The sequence below is a fragment of the Myotis nattereri genome (assembly GCF_964212035.1).
Source record: "Myotis nattereri genome assembly, chromosome: 5".
NCBI lineage: Eukaryota > Metazoa > Chordata > Mammalia > Chiroptera > Vespertilionidae > Myotis > Myotis nattereri.
Window position 1 is genome coordinate 37,750,328 of NC_138080.1, and position 2,886 is coordinate 37,753,213.

At 43.6% G+C, this 2,886-nt stretch overlaps 1 protein-coding gene across 1 annotated transcript; it reads right to left on the bottom strand.

Annotated features, from left to right (window-relative positions):
- LOC308518903 (disintegrin and metalloproteinase domain-containing protein 25-like) lies at positions 1-2,184 on the bottom strand (the record flags this gene model as incomplete). The annotated part of the gene is made up of 1 exon (XM_081090697.1): positions 1-2,184. The coding sequence occupies one exon, from the start codon at positions 2,182-2,184 to the stop codon at positions 1-3; it is 2,184 nt and encodes a 727-aa protein (XP_080946823.1).
- Between the last annotated feature and the right edge of the window lie 702 nt (positions 2,185-2,886).

Below are 2,886 nucleotides of genomic sequence, written 5' to 3' on the forward strand. Positions count from 1 at the left end.
CTACTCTTCACTCTTATCTGTTCTTCTTCGGGTCAGAAAAGCCAAAATTAACAAGCATAATAAAAGAATAAAAAGAACCAACCAAAATAGGTGCAGGTAATAGATATTTAGCATAATTGTTTTCCCAGGGGGAGGCCCACTATCTATACTACCTCCACTGCCTTCTTTCAGGCAGAAGGGAGGATCCCAGTCATAGTTGCAATGGCAGTGCTGTCTGTTGTTGCAGACTCCTTTCAGATTGCAGGTCTCAGGTGAGCAATCATTTACCAGACGTGACCTATGGACACACTTCCTTGTGATGCAGACATGTTCTGCCCCACACTCTGTCCCATCTTTAACATCACCAATGTCAGGTTCTGTCATCCCGAAGTGGTAGTCGGTACCCCAGCAGGTGATGTCGCTGATGTGAGTCCAATGCACAGTAGAATGATCTCTCAGAAGGGGAAGTTCTATCACGTTTTCACACTGAATCCTCCCACACAAGGTATCTGAGATGTCACATTTTAAGTATGTAGAGTTCATTAGACCACAGTTCCCAAAACGGTCACCTTGAGTGTTCATTGTGGTGTAGCAACGCTGATTTGCACTCTTGGCCTTTTTGCCAAATATGTTCCTACACTGCACTTCACGGTTATTGCATCTCTTTTCATAGCAGTAGCCACCGTCCTTGCATGGCATCCCATTCTGCAAGTACACATCCTCTGGACAATGGTATGATGTCCCATTGCACCACTCTGGGAGATCACAGTCATTTTCCTCTTGTCTACAAACTTCGCCTGTTGGCAGGATCTGACAGTCTTTGCAACAAAGGCCAAAAGCACAAGCAGCCCCAGCGCTGAGAGTGCAGTTGGACTCACAGCACGGATCTTTCATACACAAATGTAAAGCGCCACAGTCACACTCTTCTCCTTCTTCAACCACATTGTTCCCACACCGTGCAAGTGTGATGTTTCCAGTATTTGATGAAATGTACAAACAATTTTTCCTTGCTATGTTGCCCATGACATCCATGAAGTAAGCATAGCTGCAGTTGCTGAATCTAGTTGCACTTCCTTTTGTTGGAAACATTATACAGGTTTTATGTCCACATGTACAAGTTGGTCCATCATGATCCATACCCAAATTATGACCAATCTCATGTGACACAGTGTATGCAAAAGAATACACATTATCATTCATGAAACTATCAACTCCACAATTGAAAAAACCTTTACATACGCCTCTTAGATAGGCTAAGCCAACGGTAATACCATAGCTACGCTTTACAAAAAGATGTGTAACATCATGGGGAATGCGATCACTGAAGCCAGTTCTCTTCCATATGCAAAATTCGTTCAGGAGACCATCTATGGTATCTATTGGAACTGGGTTTTTTTCAGTCCAGACCTCAAGTCCCATTAAAACCACATTAATATCTAGTGAACGCAAAAAGTTATCTACTCCATTGACAACAAGTAATACTTCATACTGCACAGCTGTGGTGTTACTTCGGTGATGAAGATAGCGATTGTGCTCCACCACCACTGCCAGTTCAAGAAGCCGCCTATGAGTCCACCAGCCTTCATACCCACTCTGCATCAAAGTGAAATTAGCACTCTCTGGAAAGTTCAGTTGTCTTGCTATTTCTTCATCTGTTAATCCACACTTCATGGGTGGCAACTGTGTCTCTTCACTCTTTATCCTATATAAGAGATGTTCAAATGTGGTAGAAAGTCTCTTGGGCTCTATTTCATAAACAATGTCATTTGTCTGTAATATGCCCTGTAAACCTCCCAAACAGGTACTGATAGCAACCACGGATTCTGGGTCCCCCTCCACATAACCATGATAGTAGCAGTCATTCTTTACAAAAGGCTGGTCCTCAAGGAGAGCGCCCTGGTCCGAGTAGGTAACCACTCGGAAGTGTCTGGATAGAAAATGCCTGTTGACCTTCATGTGGACAATGTGTCTCTGGCCCCCCAAACGCATTCTGTAAGAGAGCCAGTCTCCTATCTTCATGCCAATGCTAGTGCCTGTTACCTTCAAGGGAATCACCACTTCTGGGGCACCATTGCGTTGGGAGTGCACAACCTGGAACCATCCATATGGGAACAGAATCACCCCCAGCCAGAGTGGCAGGAGAATGTTCCTCACACACACCAGGGCCTCACTCACAGCCATTATGGAGCCACCATACACAGCCATTGGTGAGAGAAAAATAGGACGGGAGGAAGCATCACTGTTCCCTCTGAGCTGGGTATTCACCCTTGACTTTGAATCTGTTCTCTGGCAGGCTCATACCAGCAGAGTAGCACACTAGAAGAGAAAATAAAGAGTAAAGACAGGGTTGGAGGAAGGCCAATGTGGAGGAGGAAGAGAAACATAAGAGTTAATATGGATTAGTGTTTGGCTCAAGACATGACTCAGAATACTGCATGCATTTGCCCTTAAGAAATTTTAAGGCAACCTGGATCATGTGGCTAAGTTGGTTGAGTGTCATCCCATACACCAAGAGGACAACTGGTTCAATGTCTGGGTTGTGGGTTCAGTCCTCAGTAGGGGTGTGCATGAGGTAGCTGATCAATATTTCTCTCAATGTTATTTCTTTCTCCCTCCCCTTTTCCCTTCCTCCGTCTTTAAAGATCAATAAAAACATATTTAAAGAAGAAGAATTGCAAGGCATTGTATGACTGTATAAAAACATGATGATTGGTCATAGACTGACATATATATATATATATATATATATATATATATATATATATATCTCCTATCTAATAAAAGAGAAACATGGTAATTGGTGTATGGCCACTACCCTTCCCATTGGCTAATCAGCAAGATATGCAAATTAACTGCCAGCCAAGATGGCGGCCGGCAGCCAGGCAGCTTGAAACTAACATGAGGCTT